This window comes from Monodon monoceros, unplaced genomic scaffold, assembly GCF_005190385.1.
Source record: "Monodon monoceros isolate NGI ecotype Baffin Bay Population unplaced genomic scaffold, NGI_Narwhal_1 Super_Scaffold_8, whole genome shotgun sequence".
Lineage (NCBI taxonomy): Eukaryota > Metazoa > Chordata > Mammalia > Artiodactyla > Monodontidae > Monodon > Monodon monoceros.
The window spans coordinates 71834490-71856618 of record NW_021703785.1 but is presented as its reverse complement, the minus strand read 5'-3'; the positions used below and the strand labels follow the sequence as shown (position 1 = coordinate 71856618).

Here is a 22129-nt window from a genome sequence, read left to right as displayed (position 1 = left end):
TTTTCTTTGCACGCTGTTATGAGAGGTGGTTAACCAGGGAGAATCTCCGTGGGGTGCACGTGTCACCTGTTTGCACCTTCTTTGTAAATGACCTGATGGTGGTGCTGCCTGGGTATAACTGGATTCTTCAGGGAGATCTGGTTAGTGGGAAGGAGCTCCAGTGTGGCCAGGGCAGCCTGGGTCTCGATGTGGCTCTGCCTGTGATGTGGTCACAGGCTTCACGATGAATCCTGAGATGTGACTGGGAAATGCAGCAAAGCCAGGAGGACTTCTACTGATGTGGAGAGTTTACTGTAACGTAGCAGGAAATACCATTGGGTATTATCCCCCTCTCCCTTTTTTTCCCTTCCCTAACTCAGTACGTAAAAGAGTTTTTTGTTGTTGTTTGATTTTTCATTAAAAATTGCACCCTTCCCAATTCCATGTGATCCTGTACTATCCACTGTGAGTTTCTCACACTCAAGGGCTGTGTTTCCTGCCAGGTGAATTAGAGCAGGACAGTTTCAGGGCATTGTACGATTCTCCCAGATTATCGTGCAGATCAACCTTGAACGTTCCTAATACTCAGACACCCATGAACGGTTACTGCTGCCTCTGTCTTTACGCGTCTGTGTAGAGGACGGAGTGCCATGCCTGGGACCCACAGCTGGAGAAGATGCTGTTCTATAGGTAACAGACACATCTGCACAGCTGTTGAATATAGATGTAGCCCACACAAGGCATGGGTCATGGGGGACCCTGAGAAGAGCAGCAACTTTTTGAGCAGGTGGTGAGTCTGTAGCTAGCAATTCTTCATTCCTACGCCTTCTAGGTACTGACTGTGGGTCCTGTAGCTTAAAACAAAGCCAAAACAGCCTAGATGATGATTTAGGGAATTCTTTTCCTTTTTGCAAATGTTAGCCAGATATTTTTAAAATGTATGTTGAGAGCCTTGAAATAGCTTTTGTAATCAAAATATTTAGATGAAACCTTAAAATGAATTAGATGGTATTTAGAACAGAAGTTACATGTGAAAATGAGCTAATAATATTCTGTGGTCTTGGAATAGGTTTTTTTCCCCCTCAGTGGGCGACAGGAATATTATAAGCTCAAAACTTTAAGCTCCTGATTGGTGAGAGAAGTAATTTGAAAATACTGTTGACTATCACAATCCCCTCTTTTTTTTTTTTTTTTAACTCTTTGGTTTAAATATCATGGTGAATTATTGTTAGGTATTGAATTTGCTTTCGCAACAGTGATGTAACAGCTGCTAAAGTATAAAAATCCAAAGAACATGAGTCGAATTCTGAATTTCTGGGCAACTTCTTTTAAATGGTAAAAATTACAACTGTTAAACTGTAGCCGAGCAGACTCTGAGCTCTGTTTGTCAAGGTACAGTGCTTTCGGCAATTGAATGTTTTGGTCGCTACCGTACAATTAGAACAACAGTGTCAGGAACTTGTACAGGATCGATAGCGATTTATACCAAATCTGTGTGATTAGGATCTGATATATTGGGTACCATGAAGTATTCCAGGAGCTGTCCTTATCCTGTCTGGTCTCCTGGCCTATCTACTCATTCAGTTTTTCTCCATCCTAACTATAACTTGGAACTCAGATTTTTGTAACCTGATACAAACTGTGATTCTTTCAGATATACTTTATATGAGTATTATTGGCTGACCGAGAAAATTGCTCTTGTAAACACCCAACACTAAAATGTCCTGCTTTGCATATATACTTTTTCAACAATTAGACTAGGTTTTGTAAAAATTGAGATAATTGACCTATAACATGTGAGTTTCAGGTGTGCAACATAATGATTTGATATTTGTATGTAGCAAAATGATCACCACAGTGAGTCGTGTTAACATCCGTCACACACAACTAGAAATTTTTTTCTTGTCTTATTGTGTGTAACAAATGAAACCTACTGCTCTCATAGAGACAGTACAGTGGCGGTTACCACGGGAGCTGGGGGGAGAGTGGAATAGGGAGTTAGTGTTTAAATGGGGCAGAGTTTCAGTTTTGCAAGAAAAAGAGTTCTGGAGGTTGGCTGTACAACGCTGTGAATGTGCTTAATTAACACTTTTATACGCTTAAAACACATTTATCCTAACCGGTCTTACCACAATTAAAAACCACACATAGAATTGTGTGTGCATATCCATCATGATTCAATTTAAAAAGTAGTTTATGGGGTCAATGCCAAAACTGTAATCCAGCCTCCCTCCCCATCGCATTCCCCATCCTCACTCATTAATTTTATTTTTGCTATTTTACATTTCTCCTTATAAAATACTGTAACTTATTTTTATTGTCTCTCCCACCGACCCCCAGAATGTAAGGGCAGGCACTTCCGCCTGTTTTGTTCATTGCTGTAGCTCTCGTGCCTAGAAGGGTTCCAGGCACATAATAGGTGATCAGCCAGGATCTGTTGAGTAATAGAATATTGTAAGTAAAATAAAGTCACTTGAATGACAAATGCATTTGGGATATCTTATTTTTTAAAATCTTTTATTTTTGAGATTTAACATACAAAGCATACAAATCTAGAGTATATAGCTCAATGAATTTTTGTCCATCGATATGCCAACACCCAAATAAGAGTATTTCCATCACCCCGGAGGAAGATCCCTGTCACCCCTTCCCAGACAGTCTGCTCCCTACCAGATGCAATCACTGTTCTGACTTTTATACCTAAAGATGCGTTTGCCTTTGAACTACGTATAAATGGAATCTTACAGGATGTGTTTTTTTTTTGGTCTGGCTTCTTTTAGCCGCCGTGGGTCTGTGAGACTCAGCCTTGGGAGTGTCCGTCCTGTGATAGATCACCATATGTTTATCCACCCCTTGATGATGGGACGTTGGGTTATTTCCATTTTTTGCTATTTTGAGTAAAATTCTTTATATTTTTGTGGACATAACTTATCTTGGATAAAATACGTAGGCGTAGAATTAACTCAATGATGGGCTAGATGTATATCTTGAGAAACTGCCACATGGGTTTTTTTTAACGTGGTTGTTGTGATTTGTATTCTCACAGCAATTGTTCCACATTATGGTGAACACGAGTGTCTCATTTTTTTAAGCCACATGTGTGGGCGTTTAATGGTGTCTTTTTGTGGTTTTAATTTGCATTCTAGTGAGCGATGATGCTGAGCATCTTTTCATGTGCTTACTGGCCACGGGGTATCCTCTTGTGAAATGCTGTTCAAGTCTTGTGCTCGTTTTCCTTTTACCTTTTATTGTTTTGCCTGAATTCTTTATTTTGGATGCAAGTCTTTTGTCAGATACACGTATTGCAAATATCTTTCTCCAATCTGTGACATGCCTATTTCTTTTCCCAATATCTTTCAACGAATGGAAGTTATTAATATTAACGACGTCAAATTTATCAAGCTTTCCTTAAAGCCTGTTTTTCTTTTTGTTCTGTTTTGTGGTACGCGGGCCTCTCACTGTTGTGGCCTCTCCCGTTGCGGAGCACAGGCTCCGGCCGCGCAAGCTCAGCGGCCATGGCTCATGGGCCCAGCCGCTCTGCGGCATGTGGGATCCTCCCGGACCGGGGCACGAACCCGCGTCCCCTGCATCGGCAGGCGGACTCTCAACCACTGCGCCACCAGGGAAGCCCTAAAGCCTGTTTTTTGTGTTTTATTTAAGAAAACTTTGCCTATCATGGAATGATTTTGAAGCCAATAATCTAAGTAGCACAATAAAATAAGCTTGAATTAGACATTCTCATTCGAAAGGGAAAAAGAGTTAAGTTTAGACAGCTGTGGAATCGAAACACCTTTCCATTAAGAATAAGGCAAAGGGCTTCCCTGGTGGGACAGTGTATGTATAAGCGTTCCCTTTTTACCACTTCCTCGCCAGCACTTGTTACTGTTTGTCTTTTTGATGATGGCCATTCTAACAGATGTGAGGTGATAACTCACTGTGGTTTTGATATGCAGTCCCTGATCTGTGATATTGAGCATCTTTTCATGTATCTGTCAGCTGTTTTGATGTCTTTGGAGAAATTTCTGTTTAGTTCTGCCCATTTTAAAATTGGATTGTTTGGGTTTTTTAATTGAGTTGACTGAGTTATATATATATATATATATATATATATACACACACACACACACACATAAATGTATATACACATGTATATATGTATATATATAAATATATAATTTTATTTATTTTAGAAATCTTATTTGAATATATTTGATTTACAATGTATTAGTTTCAGGTGTACAGCAAAGTGATTATATATATACATATATTCATTCTTTTTCAGATTCTTTCCCATATAGGTTATTACATAATATTGAATAGAGTTTGCTGTGCTATACTCTAGGTCCTTATTGGTTATCTGTCTTATATATAATAGTGTGTGTATGTTAATCCCAAGCTTCTAATTTATCCCTCCCCCACATTTCCCCTTTGGTAACCGGAAGTTTGTTTTCGAAATCTGTGAGTCTGTTTTGCAAGTAAGTTCATTTATATAATTTAAAAAATTAGATTCCACATATGAGTGATATCATATGATGTTTGTCTTTCTCTGACTTACTTCACTTAGTAGGATAATCTCTAGGTCCATCCATGTTGCTGCAAATGGCATTACTTCATTCTTTTTTATGGCTGAGTAATATTCCGTTGTATATATGCACCACATCTTCTTTATCCATTCCTGTGTTGATGGACATTTAGGTTGCTTCCATGTCCTGGCTGTTGTAAATAGTGCTGCTGTGAACATAAGCGTGCAAGTATCTTTTCGAATTATGGTTTTCTCTGGATATATTTTGATATTAACCCTTTATCTGATAAGTGGTTTGGAATTATTTTCTCCCATTCTGTAGGTTGGGTTTTCATTTTATTGTTTCTCTTGCTGTGCAGAAGCTTTTGAGTTTGATGTAGTCCAATTTGTTTTTCTATCTTTTGTGCGTTGGAATCCTGCCCCCAAAATATTGCCAAGACCAATGTCAAGCTTCTTCCCTGTGTTTTCTTCTAGGAGTTTTATAGTATGAGGTCTTCTGTTTAAGTCTTTAATCCATTTTGAGTTAACTTTTGTGAGTAGTGTGAGATAGGGGTCCAGTTTCATTGCTCTGCACGTGTTACTCTACTTTTCCCAGCACCATTTGTTGAAGAGAATCCTTTTCCCATTGGGTATTCTTGGCTCCCTTGTTGAATATTAGTTGGCTGTATATGCCATGATTTAATTCTGGGCTCTCTATTCTGTTCCATTGGTCAGTATGTCTATTATTTGTGCCAGTACCATACTGTGTTTATGACTATGGCTTTGTAGTGTAATTTGAAATCCAGAAGTGTGATACCTCCTAGATTTTTTTTCTTAGGACTGCTTTGGCTATTTGGGGTCTTTTGTGGTTCCACACAAATTTCAGGATTGTTTCTTCTATTTCTGTGAAGAAAGCCTTTAGTATTTTGATGGGGATTTTGTTGAATCTGTAGATGGCTATGGGTAGTATGGCCATTTTAACAAATTAATTCTTATCCATAAAGAGTTGTCTTTCCATTTGTTTGTGTTGCCTTTGATTTCTTTCAGCAAGGTTTTACAGTTTTTGTTGTACAGATCTTCTACTTTTTGGTTAAGCTTATTACTAAGTATCTTCCTGTTTTTGCTGTTGTGAATGGGATGGTTTTATTCATTTGCTTTTCAGATGCTTCCTCATTAGTGTAAAGGAATGTAATTGATTTCTGTATGTCGATTTTTATATCCTGCCACTTTACTGAAATCATTGATTAATTCCAACAGTTTTTTGACTGATTCTTTGGAATTTTCTGTACATAGGACCATATACTCAGCAAATAACAATTTTAATTCTTTTTGATTTGGATGCCTTTTTTTTCTTTGTCTTGCTTAATTGCTCTGGCTAAGGCTTCTAGTACTATATTGAATAAGAGTGGTGAGAGTGGGCATCCTTGCCTTGTTCCTGATCTTAGAGGAAATGCTTTTATATTTCCTTCCATTGAGTGTAATGTTAGCTGTGGATTTGCCATATGTGGCCCTTATTATGTTGAGGTGTGTTCCTTCTGTACCAAGTCTGTTAAGGGTTTATCATGAAAGGATGTTGTATTTTGTCATATGCTTTATATGCGTCTGATATGATCATGTGACTTACCTTTCACTTAATTGATGTGATGTATGCCATTTATCAATTTGCTTATGTTGAACCATCCTTGCATACCAGGGATAAGTCCCGCTTGGCCATGGTATATCATTCTTTTAATGTGCTTTTGAATTCAGTTTGCTAATATTTTGTTAAGAATTTTTCCATCTATATTCATCAGGAATATTGGTCTGTAGTTCACTTTTCTTGTGGTATTCTTATATGGTTTTGGTATCAAAGTAATGCTGGCCTCATAGAATGAGTTTGGAAGTGTTTCCCTTCCTCAGTATTTTGGAAGAGTTTGAGGAACATTAATGTTAATTATTCTTTAAATATTTGGTAGGATTCTCCAGTGAGGCCATCTGTCCTGGGGTTTTATGTGTTAGGAGTTTTCTGATTACTGGCTCAATTTCTTTACTAGTTATTTGTTCAGATTTTCTGTTTCTTCCTGATTCAGTGTTGGTAGGTTGTGTTTCTAGAAAGGTATCAGTTTCTTCTAGGTTATATATTTTGTTGGCATGTAATTGTTCATAGCAGTCTCTTATGATTCTACATTTCTGTAGTATCAGTTGTAAGGTCTCCTCTTTCATTTCTAATTTCGTTTGAATCTTCTCTCTTCTTAGTCTAGCTAAAGTTTTGCCAATTTTGCTTCTTTTCAAAGAACAGCTCTTAATTTTGTTGATACTTTCCATTGTTTTTATGGTCTCTTTCATTTATTTTCACTCTGGTACTTATTTCCTTTCTTCTGCAGACTTTGAGCTTAATTCGTTCTTTCTCAAAATCCTTCATCTGTAATGTTAGACTGTTTGAGATCTTTCTGATTTCTTAATATATGTGTTTATTTATCTAAACTTCACTCTCAGAACTGCTTTTGCTGCATCCCGCAATATATATGTTGTGTTTTCATTTTCATTTGTCTCAAGCTAATTTCTAATTTCCTTTTTGATTTCTTTTTTGACCCATGGTTGTTTAGAAGTGTGTTTAGTTTCCATATATCTGCAGATCTTTTCTTGTTGATGTCTAGTTTCATTCCATTGTGATCAAATAGTTGGTATAATTTCAATATTTTAAAATTTGCTAAGATTTGTTTTGTGTCCATCCTGTGGTCTATCCTGGAGGATGCCCCATATGCACTTGAGAAGAATGTACATTCTGCTGTTTGATGGAATGTTCACTATGTCTGTTAAGTTCATTTGCTCTAAAGTGTAGTTCAATTGCAACATTTCCTTGTTGGTTTTTCTGTCTGGATGATCTATCCATTGCTGTTAGTGGGGTATTGAAGTCCCCTACAATCACTGTATTGCTGTCTTATTTCTCCCTTAAGATCTGTATCGCTTAATGTATTTCAATGCTTGGGTGTTAGGAGCATATATATTTAAACTTGTCACGTCTTCTTGATGTACTGACCCCTTTACCATTACATAATGACCTTCATTGTCTCTTTTATCCTTTTTGGCTTGAAGTCTATTTTATCTCATACGAGTATGGCTACACCTGCCTTCTTCTGGTTTCTGTTTGCTTGGAATATCATTTGTCATCCCTTCACTTTGAGCCTATTTGTGTCTTTAGAGCTGAAATGGGTCTCCTGTAGGCAGCATATAATTGGTTTTTTTTTTTAATCCATCCAGCCACTCTGTGCCTTTCTTCCCTCTACATTTAGGATGATTATTGATATATTAGGATTTTACTGCCATTTTATCTTTTGTTTTTTGGTTATTTTGTCTTTCCATTGTTTTTTTTTTCTTCCGTTTCTGTCTACCTTTTGTAAGTTGGCAGTTTTTCAAGGTGATTTGCTCAATCTCCTCTTTCATGTTTTAAGTCTCTGCTTTAGATGTTTGCTTTGTAGTTGCCATGAGTTTTACATAAAATATCTCATAGATAAAATAGTCCTTTTCCTGCTGATAGCACTTAATCTTCATTTGCCTATGAAGGTTCCATCCTTTTACTCTTCCCCTTTTATATTTTTGATGAAACAAATTATCTCTTTATGCTGTGACTTCATTACCAAGTTGTAGTCGCTATAGTTATTTTTAGTGCTCTTTTCCTTTAATCTTGATGCCATAATTAAGAGTTTAATATACTATTCTAAAAAGTTAGAGTATTCTAATTCTGATTATTTTTCATCTTAATCAGAGTTTTGTGTACTCTCCTATTGTTTCAGCTTGAAGAGGCCCATTCAGCATCTCTTGTAAGGCAGGTCTAGTGGTGGTGAACTCCCTCAGCTTTTGTTTGTCTGGGAAAGTCTTTATTTCTCCTTCATATTGAAGGAGAGCTTTGCTGGACAGAGTATCGTTGTCTGACAGTCTTCGTTTTTCAATATTTTGAATATGTCATTCTACTCCCTCCTGGCCTGTAGAGGTTCTGCTGAGAAATTTGCTGATAAACAATAGCCTAATAGTGGGGGTATTTGTAGGTTCTTGCCTTTTTTCCCCTGGCTGCCTTTAAAATCCTTTATTATTGACTTTTGACTTTTTTTTTTTTTTCTTTTTTTGCGGTACGCAGGCCTCTCACTGTCGTGGCCTCTCCCGTTGCGGAGCACAGGCTCCGGACGCGCAGGCTCAGCGGTCATGGCTCACGGGCCCAGCCGCTCCACGGCATGTGGGATCTTCCCGGACCGGGGCACGAACCCGTGTCCCCTGCATTGGCAGGCGGACTCTCAACCACTGTGCCACCAAGGAAGCCCGACTTTTGACATTTTTAATATGTCTTTTGGAGAACCTTTTTTTGCATTGAGATGATAAGGTATCCTATTAGCTTTGTGGACTTGCGTGTCCAGAACCTTCTCTAGGTTTGGGAAGTTCTTAGCTATTATTTCCTTAAATACACTCTGCTCCTCCTGAAATACCCATTATTCTTATGTTGGCTTTTCTAATGGAGTCTGATAGTTCCTGTAGGTTTCTTCACTTTAAAAAAATCTTAGTTCTCTGTCCCGTTCTACCTGAATCATTTAAGTTTTCCTGTCATCAAGCTCACAGTCTCTCTTCTGTCTGATCTGCTCTATTTCCAATGTATTCAGATGCATTCTTCATCTCATTTATTGAGCTCTGCTCCAGACTTTGTTGGGGTTCTTGTTTAGAATTTCAGTCTCCTTGGTAAAGTACTCCTTCTGTTCGTTAATTTTATTCTTGAGCTTGTTGAACTGCCTGCCGGAGTTTTTCTGTAGCTCATTGGATTGCTTCATAACAGCTATTGTGAATTCTTTATCAGTTATATTGCAGTATTCCATGTCTTTGGGTTTAGTTGCTGGAAAATTGTCATTTTCTTTTTGCTTTACCATATTACCATGATTTTTCATGGTGTCTGATGAAAAGTGCCTGCGCTGACACATTTGAAGTCACGCGCACCCTCCTTATTTAGTCTATTCTTTGCGTACTTTGGTTCTAACAGTTCAGCAGGTCGCTAGTTAAGAGTCTTTTTGTTTTCCAGGAGGTGGTGTTATGGCACAAGTTTCTGGTTTCTTTTCTCTGAGCTAACTCCCCGCAAAGGTTGGGAGTGGGCATGTTAAAAACAAAAACAGAAAACAAATGGTGGCGGCCGAGTGGGGCGAGGTGTGTACCTGGCACCTGGGTGTGCCCACACCCAGTAAGGGGGTCCTCGAGTGGCGGGGGGATCCCAGAGGTCTGGGGGTGGTGCTCTTGCCTCCTGGGACAAACAGGAGATGCTTCCCTCCAGTTCTCTTTGTCCAGCCACCTCCCTGTCCTTTCCCTCCCCTGGTCCCTTGGTCTCTCCTGAGAGAGCAGCTGGTCCTGGCAGGTCCCCACTCACCGCCTTCACCTTGCAACATCTCTGTCAGAAAGCTTGCGCTCATTTGCTGCCAGATGGACGACTGTCTCCTCTGCCACTGCTGGCCCCATGGCCAGTTCCCTCGCTCTGCAGTCTCCTCCAAGGTGCAGTCCACCCACTTTCAGGTGCACAGATGGGTGCATCTTGGTGTCCTGGTCTGCCGTGCAGAGGTGCTTTTTTTCCCCAGTTATGGGTGTCTGATTAGTTGTAAATCAAAGGGGAGAGAAAAAAGGAATGACTCACACCACCATGATGCTTCACGAATTTTTTTTAAACTTTGTTTTTGCTTAATGTTAAAAGAAGATATGTTCTGTTTGCTACAGCAAGGGGGTAATAATTTGAGAGCAGATAGATGTTCGACTTGGACTTGGAACCTTTGTCCTGTCTCTCATTATACTGTTGGGCAGATCTTCTCTGGTTTGCCCCTCGCCTTTCCTTTGTGAGCTCTCAATGGTAAGCTTTTTCCCCCCTCTTTTTTAAAAAATTGAAGTATAATTGACCTACAACGTTGTTAGTTTCAGGTGCACACCATAGTGTGTTGATTTTTGTATACATTTCAAAATGCTCACTGTGATAAATCTAGTTACCGTCTGTCACTGCACAAAGGGTCTCAGTCGATGAGACCCTTAATAATATTGACCATATTCTCCATGCTGTACATTTCACCCCTGTGAGTCACTTACTTTGTAACTATATGTTTGTACCTTTTAATCTCCCTCACCTATTTCCCTCTTCCCTCTACCCACCTCCCCTTTGGCAACCAGATGTTTGTTCTCTGTATCTCTGTTTCTGTTTTATGTTTGTTCATTTGCTTTTTTAGATTCCACATATAAATGAAATCATCCATATTTGTTTTTCTCTGCCTGACTTATTTCACTTAACATAATAGCTTCTAGGTCCATCCGTGTTGGCACAAATGGCAAGATTTCATTATTTTTTATGGCTGAGTAATGTTGCATCGTGTATATATGCCACATCATTATCCGTTCACCTGTTGGTGGGCACTTAGGTTGTTTCCATATCTTGGCAATTGTAAATAATGCTGCAATGAACATGGGGGTGCATCTATCTCTTCAAGTTAGTGTTTTTTGTTTTCTTTGGGGTGGGGGAAAAAACCAGAAGTGGAATTGTTAGATCATATGGTAGCTGTATTTCCAAATTTTTTTTAAGGAACCTCTGTACGGTTCTCCACAGTGGCTGCATCAACTCACATTCTCATCAACAGTGTACGAGGGTTCCCTTTTCTCTGCATCCTCCCTAACACTTGTTACCTGTTGTCTTTTTGGTGACAGGTGTGATGTTATAAACTTTTGTTATATCATTTTCCTAATGTGACAGCCCAACAGCTAAAAGAAGTAGCAGTGTGGTCTTACATGTCAGAGTACATCATGATAGTTGAAAGTAGCCCCCCATTGTGCAACTTAATTAGCTGGCAAAATTTGAGGTCACTGTACGTGTTCTATTAACATTGTTTCCAAGCTTTCTCTAGTGGTGGAGTTCTTTTTTTAATGCGGTCTTGTGGGGAAGCCACCTTGCAGTTGCATCAATGCCTTTGTGGAGGCTGTATTTCTCCTTTTAGTCTATTGTCAGACGAATTACCTGGTATAGTGAAAATTTGAAGGTACGGCTAGGGAAGCTTTTATTTTTTTAGGCCACTTTAATTTTTTTTTAAGTTTTTTTTATGTGGACCATTTTTAAGGTCTTTACTGAATTTGTTACAATATTGCCTCTGTTTTATGTTTTGGTTTTTGGACCATGAGGCATGTGGGATCTTAGCTCCCTGACCAGGGATTGAACCTGCACCCCCTGCATTGCAAGGCAAAGCCTTAACCACTGGACCACCAGAGAAGTCCCTAGGCCATTTTAATTTTACTTTTGTTAAGCTCAGGTATATAAAAAGGCTTAGTTCTCAGAAAAAATGCCTGTTTAAAAATTTTTTTTTTCTTTTTAGGCATTTAAAAAAATTCTGTACTCAAATTGTCAGATAAACTATAGCAAAGACTAAGATTTGTAATATGTATATTTTCTATTTCTTTAGTTTCTTTTCTCTCTTCCCTCTTCATTTCTCTCCTTTCCTTTGTGTTTAATTTGCTCTTTTTCTAGTTTCTGAATATAAAAGCTTAGCTCATTTATTTTAGACTGATCTTCTTTTGAAAGGACAGCTTTTAAAGCTTATTTTCTCTCTAAGCCATAGTGCAACACATAGCCAATGCCAGTCTGGATTTTCTCAGTGAACATACTCTCCTGAGACGATCTCATCCACCCTTTTCATGCTGATGGTTCCTTAATCTCCAGCCAGACCTGGCTTCAGCCTCTGTGTACAAATGCCCAAATGTATACTGAGCATTTCCCCTTGAAGCGTTCACAGCAACCGCAAACTTGAAATGTCTTAAACCCAGCAAAACCCCTCTCATCTCATTCATCCTTTCCTCCCTCTGCATCCCCTTCAACCACTGACAACCAAACACCATCCTTTCCCTTATAGTTCATGGTGTCGCACCCACTGTTCACGTCCCGAGCTGCGGTGTCATTCCTGCCTTTGCTTTCCCCTCTCTGAGAACTGCCCCGTTGATTTACAGGGACTTAGTGTTTTTCCGGATCTGTGAAGGGCAGGGACTGTCTCATTTACCTCTGCCTTAAGTGCCGTTCTGGGTACAAAGTGGGCGCTGGTTTTATCGACTGAATTGATGTATGCTGACTTCAGTATTGATTTTCAAAAAAAAGATTTTTAGCTGAAATGTACATCTTCACGTACTGGTATAAACTCTTACTGTGCTTATTCAGTAGAGACCATATAAGAGAGAGAATGTAAATTCTAAAGAGGCCGCAGGAAAGGTTCTAGGGGAGGACTCCTCAGTCTCATGTAATGAGTAAGATTCACGTAGAGAATGGCTGGGTGTGGGGAGAAGCTTTTGGGCAGAGTTGAAGCAAAAGCATGAGGATGCCTGGGGGGTTACTGGGAGATGGAGTGAACTTGATGGGACAAGGTTGTGGATGTGGGCAGCCTGGGGATGGGAACCCAGTGATGACCGTTCGGTTAGGGTTAGCTGGCGGTGACAAGGAGCCTGGATTCTGACCTTCCACCCACTGCAGCCGTTATTGTGAACTTGCACAAGTCAACCGACTTGTAAGATTCCTGCGTATGGAGTGAAGTTAATGCCAACCTCCTGGAATTACTGTAAACAAAAGAGAACGTGAATTTAAAGCACACTACGTGCTCCAGTGTCCGGATAGTGTTCCTGGTACTTGGGTTTCCCTTGCCTTCTCCTCGCAGCACTGCCTCCTCTGTCCCTTCTCTCCCTTGTCCTCATGTCCCCGCCAGCCATCCTCCCCTCATGACCACGACCCACTCACAGAAGGACAAGCTTTGCCTTTTCTGAAGGCACTCTTCATAACTCCTGTGGCGCTTGTAACACAACACAGTGTATTTTCGTGTATCTCACGTTTTACCTACACAGCCCTGACATAAATGAGGGCAGGATTTGGTCTGACTATTTTTATGTGTCTTCTTCTCAGACTGCTGCCTTGCCTCCCCCCTGCTCCAAACTAGAGCGTTACTTTATCTTTATTCAGTTTGAAATACTTCCTAATTTTCCTTTTAATTTCTTCTTTTACCCTACAGTTTAGAAGTGTGTTTAATTTTCAAATATTTCAAAAATTTCCAAAGTGCTTTTCATTATTGATTTTTAATTGTGGTCAGAGAACACGTTTTACATAATTTCAGTCCTTTTAAATGAGTTGAGACTAGTAGAGTACAACTGTGGTTTATCTTGTTGAATGGCCCACCGTGTGTTCTTTTGTTGGGTGGAGAGTTCTTGAAGAGCCAGCTGTGTCAAGTTGCCTTATAATGATGTTCAAATTGCTATATACTTTCTTGTTTCACTGTTTTTGTTTTTTTGCGGTACGCGGGCCTCTCACTGTTGTGGCCTCTCCTGTTGCGGAGCGCAGGCCCAGCGGCCACGGCCCACGGGCCCAGCCGCTCCGCGGCATGTGGGATCCTCCCGGGCCAGGGCACGAACCCGTGTCCCCTGCATCGGCAGGCGGACTCTCAACCACTGCGCCACCAGGGAAGCCCTTTAAGTTTTTATGGATCTATTTTAGCTCCACAGATAAGGCATGATTCCCGATGTAGTCAACAAGGTCTCTCATCTCTGGCTCCTAGAACTCTAACAATTTTCTGGCTTTGTGTGAACTCTGGAAATCTTTTCTCTGGCAGTTCCTTGGTCATTATTCTTCCCCTGATGAATTTTGCCATGCATATGTGCAAATTGGAATTTAGCCAAAGAGTCGAGGTGACCGTATGCAAATTTCTAGAGGGTCTGTTTTGCATAGTCCCACCTTCCTCAGGTCACTGCTCTGTAAATTCTCAGCGTTTTGGCCTCATCACCCTGAGATCTCTGTCTCCTCAGTTTGGTGAGACTGCCAGGCTTTTGTTTGGGTTCCTCCTTCATTGCACTTCTGCCCAGAAATTGTTTTCAAGTAGAAAGGTATGATCATTGGGCTCACCTTGTTTGTTTCTCTTCTCTCAAGTTACTTTCCTACACTGCCTGTTGTTTGATATCAGAAAAAAAGTAGCTTCCTAGGGCTTCCCTGGTGGCGCAGTGGTTGAGAGTCTGCCTGCCGATGCAGGGGACACGGGTTCGTGCCCCGGTCCGGGAAGATCCCACATGCCGCGGAGCGGCTGGTCCTGTGAGCCATGGCCGCTGAGCCTGTGCGTCCGGAGCTTGTGCTCCGCAACGGGAGAGGCCTGCATAACGCAAAAAAAAAAAAAAGTTTCCTAGATTACAGTTTTCTAATTGTTACAGGGAAAGGACACTTATTTGGACCTCCTTGTAAACCTCACGGTCAGAGACAGATCTCAACTGGTGTATTTTAAACTGTCAGTTTGTGAGATAGGATAATCTCATTTTACTGTATATTTCCTTGGTTATTGATGTGTGCTTTTTTTTTTTTTTTTTGGTCTTAATTAGCTCAGACTTTCTGGGCTCGCTGTGGCATGGTCTGAGGGAGCCAGCTGATTAAATATCCTCTAACTTGGGTTGTTATTACAGCCGTGGAAAGTCACCCCATACCAAAAACTCAGGTGTCATGCTGGGTTCAGTTTTCAAAATCTCAATGTAGAGTTTGCAAGGGGGAGAGAAGGGGAAGAGAGATCCTTTTCTGTAAGCAAATACATCTTCATGAACTTGAGGAAGTCCGTGAGTTTTAATTGGAGAACTTAGTGGAAGTTTGCAACCTAGCTCAAATGTTAGTCACACAAGAGACAGCTGTGACATGGGGAGAGGAAAAGTACATGACTGCTGGCATCTCCCACCGTCAAGGGCTAAAAGTACAGCAAGAGGATGTTATGTTCTGCAGGTGACGTAGAGCATCATCCTGATTTTTTTTTTCTTCACTAAAATAATTCAATTCTGTTTTGGGGCTTTTTCTCTCTTTATAAACTTAGGACTGGTTTTTAGGTCCACTTGGTTATGATATTTTTGCGTAAATCAAATACCAATGTAGTATGCTTGAAGAATGCGCTATTAAAGATTGATATCCTATTTAAGTTTGTATTAAGTGTGTGGAAGTAATTCACTTGCTATAAAAGCATTTATAGGCACAGATGTCTTTAAGATACGCTATTGTATGCTGTCGTATACATCTTATATTTTCAGAAAGATCTCAAATATTTAAAACAGCAAAGATCTTTGTTAGCTTGATCAATAGATACTAAATTAAGGAATTTAAGCTTGCTTAAAAAGGCAGCTCTGATACATTAACTGTTAATTTACCAAAACACAACAGGCAACTTTTGAATTAAAAACTATTTTGCACAAAGCATCAGGGCCCCTAGGAAAGTGTTATTCAAACTTTTCCTAATGACACAATGGTAACTGATCATGAGTGGCTATTTTGTGCTTCCTCAGGGCTGTCTTTGTGTCTGGGCATGAGGACAGTGCACTCCCTCTAACTTACGTTCTCAGGGGTTGCTGTGCTTGGTCAACGAGTGTGTGTGTGTGTGTGTGTGATTCTGTGCCCTTCCTTGGGGTGAGCTGTCACTTCTGACCAGTGACTAGTGTGCCTTTACTGTAGCAACCTTTTTCCTCCCCTTGTCTCTAATCTGAGGTAGAGGTGTATCTAGTTAGTCTTATTAGAAACAGGGATAAACAAATATATGCTCACTTCTAAGGCAGGACTAAAGTTCTCTTACAAGGAAACTCTTTGGATTTTAGTGAAACTCTTTCTTCCATGAGCTTGAATTTCTCTACGGGCATTTTTATCCCCAAATTGGAGCTGGATAGGCAGTTTGCCAGCGGGCTAAGTTAGAGCTGGGTGAAGTGTTAGTACTTAGCATTAGGATGTGGTGATTTTAGGTACAAATCATCTTCCCTATTAAATTTTCCTTCAGCTGGAATTGAAACTACTTTTCCTTCTTTGGATACAAGCTGCAGGTTTAACTGAAGGGTGGGAAGGGCTGCGGGAGATACTGAGAGGTAAGAAGCAGACATAGGGTAAGATAATTATCAATTATAACTGCTAACCCAGTGCTGTCAAGTAGAAATAAAATGTGAGCGTATTTGTACTTTAATAGTATACTTCCCTTGACTCAGTATATCCCACATGTAATCTCAACACAATCATTATAAAAATGGAGACATCTTACATTCTTTTCTTGAATACCAAGTCTTTAAAATCCGGTGTGTGTGTTTTACACTTGTGTGTATCTCTCTTCTGACCAGCCATGTTTCAAGTGCCCAGTTGTCACGTGTGGCCAGTGGCTACCGAGGTGGACAGCACAGTGTTAGACTCTGGTTGTTCTCTGATCTGCATTGCTCTTACCATTAAAGGTTTCTACCTGCACACCCAGATTGCAGCAAAAGTAAAGTGTTGAAAGTTTACAATGTTACAAAGTCCAAGCTCCTGTTGCTCTGCTCACTGCCCAACAGGGAAACAAATCGAGGGACAGGGTGTCGGGCAAGGAAGAGCGACTTTATTTGCAAAGCTGCCAGACGGAGAGGATGGTGGACTTGGGTCCCAGAAAACCATCTTGCCTGAGTCAGAATTTAGGCTTCTTCAACTAAGTGTCCATCGACAGATGAATGGATAAAGAAGATGTGGCACATATATACAATGGAGTATTACTCAGCCATAAAAAGAAACGAAACTGAGTTATTTGTAGTGAGGTGGATGGACCTAGAGACTGTCATACAGAGTGAAGCAGAAAGAGAAAAACAAATACCATATGCTAACGCATATATATGGAATCTAAAAAAAAAAAGGTTCTGAAGAACCTAGGGGCAGGACAGGAATAAAGATGCAGACGTAGAGAATGGACTTGAGGACACGGGGAGGGGGAAGGGTAAGCTGGGTCGAAGTGAGAGAGTGGCATGGACATATATACACTACCAAATGTAAAATAGATAGCTAATGGGAAGCAGCCGCATAGCACAGGGAGATCAGCTCGGTGCTTTGCGACCACCTAGAGGGGTGGGATGGGGAGGGTGGGAGGGAGACACAAGAGGGAGGAGATATGGGGATATATGTATATGTATAGCTGATTCACTTTGTTATACAGCAGAAACTAACACACCATTGTAAAGCAATTATACTCCAATAAAGATGTTAAAAAAAAAGAGCAGTCTTCTTTGATACTAAAAGGGGAGGGAGTAAAATCAAAACATTTCCTTGTTCCCATCAGCCTCTGGAGGGGATGTGTTAATTTCTCTCTCCTGCAATCATTCACAGGTGGGCCTGGTCAGGATGTTCCCTGTGAGCCAAACAAGGGTGTTTTAGCTTAATGCTCTTTACCTGGGGGGGGGGGGCAGGGGTCCCAGAGATGGGCTGTTATGTGTAATTTAAGCTTATAGGCAACATCCCTTTAGTGATTAACTTGTAACAGTATACAAAGGTTCTTCCTTATTACGACAATACCTGTTACAATGCAATTGGGAGAACTATCATGGAATAATCTTTGGGCTTCAGGCAATTCATAACTCTCCTTACCAGTACTCTAGCCAGGAAGTTTTTACCTCTTTGGGTAATTGACAGGGGTTTTTTATGATGCAGTGCCTCACCATGCTACAGATTTGGGGGCAACCTTAAACACCTGGTAAATATTTTCACCATGAACCGTGACTCCACTGTAGAGAAAGAAGAGTTCGTTGGGTCAGTTAGTATAATATACCAGTAAATTGTTTTTGTGTGCAAGGAAAATATGGGACTTAATTTAGACTTCTAAGGTACAGGAGCAGTATGGTTGGAGGGAACAGTGGACACAGGGATGCCCCTTGGAATCTGAGAGTCAGAGTTGATGCTTATCAGTGCACTGAGCAGAGGGGCTCCTGGTTGGAATATTGAGTAAGTAAATACAGAGAAATTCTTGGGAGAAATGACTTTTGACAAAAAGAGGGTTGTGCATGCGTTGAGGAATTATAGTAGCTGATACTTAGATGTTTAATAAGTCTCTTGTGGTGTTGGAACCTTTTCATTTGACAATTATCACCATATCAGTTCACAGAATTAATTTAAAAAGTTGTGCTGGGCTTCCCTGGTGGCGCAGTGGTTGAGAGTCCGCCTGCCGATGCAGGGGACGCGGATTCGTGCCCCGGTCCGGGAAGATCCCACAGGCCGCGGAGCAGCTGGGCCCGTGGGCCATGGCCGCTGAGCCTGCGCGTCCGGAGCCTGTGCTCCGCAACGGGAGAGGCCACAACAGTGAGAGGCCTGCGTACCGCAAAAAAAAAAAAAAAAAAAAAGTTGTGCTTGTAAAATTAGAGTGTCTTTGTTAAGTCTAATACCTCGCAGGAGGGCATATCAGTGTTTGAGGTCAGGAAGATTAAGAGATTCGTTCTGAGGTTTGGGGGTAGGATTATGCCTTTGGATTAGACAGGCTTGAGTTCATTGTAACATGTGGTGTAGTAGCTGTGATGAGATCATTGCATTAATAGTGTCAGCATCAGGTGTGGGAGCCTGCCACAGAGTTCAGCTTTGTATTTACCGTAAGGCTGAAGTTTTAACCTCAGGGAGTGGCTGCTTGACAGCTGTGTACACCCATAGCGACGGGGACGGGAGAGTACAGAATTAGGAAATACATTACCTAGAGTGAGGCTCTGTTGATGATGAGCTGTACCTTTCAGGTGGTTCCATCTTACGTTTCCCTCAAGGAATTCTTTTTTGGGGGGTTGGCTTTATTTCTTTTCTATCCTCCTATAAAACATGATTAAGTTTATTTATTTTTTAAAGTGCACATACTGCCTTTTTAAAAAATTTAATTAATTTGATTGCGCTGGGTCTTCGTTGCTGCGCGCGGGCTTTCTCTAGTTGCGGCGAGCGTGGGCTACCCTTCGTCATGGTGCGCGGGCTTCTCATTGCGGTGGCTTCTCTTGTTGCAGAGCATGGGCTCTAGGCACGCGGGCTTCAGTGGTTGTGGCTCGCGGGCTCAGTAGTTGTGGCTTGTGGGCCCCAGAGCGCGGGCTCAGTAGTTGTGGCGCACGGACTTAGTCGCTCCGCAGCATGTGGGATCTTCCCGGACCAGGGCTCGAACCCGCGTCCCCTGCATTGGCAGGTGGATTCTTAACCGCTGCGCTAACAGGGAAGCCCCCATGATTGTTTAGATCATCGGCTTTTGACTTTGAAACTTCTGCTTAATAGCATTGTTTTTCGAAACTGATTTATTCTTAGAAGGTGATGGTAAAATTCAAAACAGAAAGTAAAAGTCTTTCTTTCGAAAGCTACTTAGGCCAGCTAACATGCCAGCACGCACTAAGCATGGAAATGAAACCTGCATCCCTGCCAGCAAGCGTGACTCACCCGCGTGAGAGCAGGGCAAGTGTGCTGGGCCCTTCTGTGTCTGCTGTCCCGTGTCTGTGGCTGGAACCAATTTCCTGGTGTCAGGGGTCTGCTTGACACCAGGGCAGAATGCGTGTATATGTAGACCCTGAGCTGACGGGAGAGCTGGCTGAGGTCTAGGGCCTGCAGGTGTGTGTAGGAGGTGCCTCGCTTCCTGCTGCGGGTGGGTCTGAAAGTGGCTGCTTCCGAGGAGGTCTGAGGGACGGGGACGGGTTATGCAAGTGAAGAAAGACCTAGCGGCTGCCTGTGTCGAACTGCAAAGAAACTCAACTTGTAGACACTGAACTCATTGCTGAGTTACTCTTCGCCCCATTTTTTTCTACCAGGTGAGCATGGTCTTCCAGAGATTGTTACAGCGATTATAAGGGTTAATACAGATGAAATGCTTAGGGCTCAGCAAAAGGTAGTGGTGCTTTTTATCATAATGATGACCCTGTGACCTGAAAAGGTCGGCTGACCTGGTGACACCGAATTGGTGGAGGGGCTGGAGATCCAGGTTCCTCCATCTGCGTCTCCTTGGCATTGTGCTACCTTTTTAACGATTTTCCATATTTGAAACTTTCTCACTTCTCTGTCTGAGAAGAAACGTGATACACAAAATGTCGCTTCAACATGAGAGTCGGGAAGAGCCATCACACTGGGAGAGTGCATCTTGTGTACCTGAGGAGTTGGGAATGACGATGGATGACTTGGCCTCCGTGTTGGTTTGTTCAAATCTGCGCCTGATTTTGGAGGTTAAGATTGTTGATGGAAGAAAAGTGTTACGTTTGCTTGTCACCACGGGTCAGAGGACCCTAACAGGCTGGTCTGCACATAACACGGGATGGTGGCTGACGCACACACACGTGCCCTTCTCTTGTATGTGGCATCTGACTTCCAGGCACTCAGACCATCCGCCGCCCTGGGAAGGATTAGGAGAAACATCAAGGTGGCTTTCAGAATGGGCAGGAATAGGGAAGCTAGGCTTTTGTTTCTGAGGAGACTTTGCAGATCAGTCTTTCTCTCCCTTTTATATTTACAACAGACATTGCGGGGGGCTTGACTCATCATTTTCGACACTGAAGAGAGAGCTCAGTGGGTCTTTAAAGTGTTGTATGGCATCCAGAAGGATGATGTCAGGGCAGGACATTAAAAAGCTCGCCTCTGTTTTTGATCCTTAGTGGGTAGACAGGGGAGGGGTTGGGAGAGGAGAATCATCTGACAAGAGACATCTTAATTTTTCTCTCCTGGGGAAAGTTTCCCCAATCAGAGAGCCGAGGTGTGTGGGATACATGCGGATAAAACTGAGGGGTAATAGTTTTGTTTTCTTGAATTGCCCACCTGTACATTCAAAGTGGTCTGGAGCTGATTTGAAAGCCGCTGGCCCTTCCAGCCGGCAGGTCCTGCAGGGCTGCAGACGGATGGCTGACGCAGGCAGCCCGGATGCAGAGGACGGCGGGCTCTGTGGTTTGCGCAGAGGGAGCCCAGGTGAGGGGGAGCCAGCTGGGGACACGAATGCCCCCTGATGAAGCCAAGCCAGACCCGTCACGGGCTGTAGCCACAGATGCCAGCAGGGCCCCGAGGGTGTAGATCAGAGGAGGCAGGAGGCATCCGTGTCCAAGGACCTCGGCTCTTCCCTGCCCCCCATTTCCCCAGCGCCATCTGAAGGAAAGAAGAGGAAGAAATTCTGGGAGGCAAAGCATCTTTACTCAAGAGAGACTTAACACCACTTACAGGAATTTTTGAAATTATCAAGTTGGATTAACTTCTACACAAAACTGGATATTTCCCCTTTTTTCCCCCAATTCTCTTTTGGGTGGTACCTTAGGGTCCAGCTTGTAACTCCTTGAATTCAATCTACAACGTTTTTCTCCATCACGTAAGACAGGATGTGAAGTTTTGTGGCCATGTCCACTTTGTTTGTTGGATGCACTTCTGGAGCACCTTCTGTGTCCCTTCAGCGGGGAGTGCGGGTGATTAAGATGAACGTGGGCCCCGTGCTCATGGAGCTTACAGCTAATGTTGGAAGACAGAGGACGGGCAAACCAATTTCCTAAGTGCAGTGAAAGAAAGGACACGGCGCCAGGGAAGAACGCAGCAGGGCATGCGGTAGGGATGGTTGTCAGGAAGTGCAATGGGAGGAAGTTGGCATAAACCAAGCCTAGAGGAAGAGAATTCTGGGTGGAAGGAAAAGCAGGTACCAGGGCTCTGGTGGGAACAGAGTTGAGGAGTGGGGAGAAGGCTGCTATGGGGGGAGCTTCAAGGGAGAGATGGGTCACCGAGGATGCTGGAGAGGTGAGCTGGCTGTGAGACCACGTGCAGCGAACCTGTGTGCCTTTGGCCAAAGTCTTGTGGGTCTTCAAACTGCTTAGAACAGGCCAACTCCAACTTCACACTGCCCGTCTCCTAGGATTAACTGTTCAGAGACTGCATTTGTGCATGTTGAA

General features: G+C 42.1%; 1 protein-coding gene across 1 annotated transcript in view; it reads left to right on the top strand.

Moving 5' to 3' along the window:
- Positions 1-602: 602 nt before the first annotated feature.
- Positions 603-22129, top strand: part of ATP8A2 (ATPase phospholipid transporting 8A2) — a 477972-nt gene continuing 456445 nt past the window's right edge. The window contains exon 1 of the mRNA XM_029210474.1: positions 603-669. Within this exon, the coding sequence (XP_029066307.1) occupies positions 630-669 (40 nt within the window). The 5' untranslated portion in view covers positions 603-629. The remainder of the gene's footprint in view (positions 670-22129) is intronic.